The sequence below is a fragment of the Bison bison genome, unplaced genomic scaffold (assembly GCF_000754665.1).
Source record: "Bison bison bison isolate TAMUID 2011002044 unplaced genomic scaffold, Bison_UMD1.0 scf7180017864330, whole genome shotgun sequence".
NCBI lineage: Eukaryota > Metazoa > Chordata > Mammalia > Artiodactyla > Bovidae > Bison > Bison bison.
The window spans coordinates 6,783,464-6,784,184 of record NW_011494902.1 but is presented as its reverse complement, the minus strand read 5'-3'; the positions used below and the strand labels follow the sequence as shown (position 1 = coordinate 6,784,184).

At 41.2% G+C, this 721-nt stretch overlaps 1 protein-coding gene across 1 annotated transcript in view; it reads right to left on the bottom strand.

The window, feature by feature from the left end:
- The window catches only part of HNMT (histamine N-methyltransferase), a 41,335-nt gene extending 40,825 nt beyond the window's left edge, over positions 1 to 510 (bottom strand). The window contains exon 1 of the mRNA XM_010853705.1: positions 323 to 510. Coding sequence (XP_010852007.1) covers positions 323 to 510 — 188 coding nt within the window. The remainder of the gene's footprint in view (positions 1 to 322) is intronic.
- Positions 511 to 721: the final 211 nt, after the last annotated feature.

Below are 721 nucleotides of genomic sequence, written 5' to 3'. Positions count from 1 at the left end.
CTACATCCAAAAAAAAAAAACAAACACAAACAAACCAAACCCCACAACAGGCCTGCTTTGAATTGAAAGTGCTGCCAAGGCTGGGTGTGCAAAAGCTGATACTAAATCAGTATTTGCACAGGACTTTGCCCCTGAGACTTCACCCGGCCACAGTTACCTTTTTTTTTTTTTTTTAATTTTTTAAAAGATAAATTTATTTATTTTAGGCCACAGTTATCTTAGAAGAAGAGGAGGTGGTAACACAGAGCAGTAAATCCATTGCTGAAACTTGCTTTAAAACTCAAGTTCAGAATGTTGTAAAAGCAGACAACATTCAAATTACTTCCTGTTCTGGCAGCAGTTCCCAGTGGGAAAGTGGCCACCAAAGCGGTAACAACAATGACAGAAGAAACAGGCCAGTTCAAGGCTTTCCTTCTTTTCTAGAGGCAGCTGCTGAATCTTTGACAAAAGATTGTCATCTGCCTCCAGGCTTTCTGTAGGAGAGTTTCCTGCCTTCACACCCCAGCACATTTAAACTTTAAACTCTGCCGTATTTCTTCAGGTGCTGCTTAGTTGCTGTGATTCAGGAACGGAGCTTTTGGGTTGGCCATAAAGGTCATTCGGGTTTTTCCATAAAATGTTATACCAAAACCCTAAGTGAATGTTTCAGCCAACGTCAAATTAACTGAAAGGTCTGAGAAGCCTGTTTGGGGGATGAGGGTGGAGTTGGGAATGAGGAATA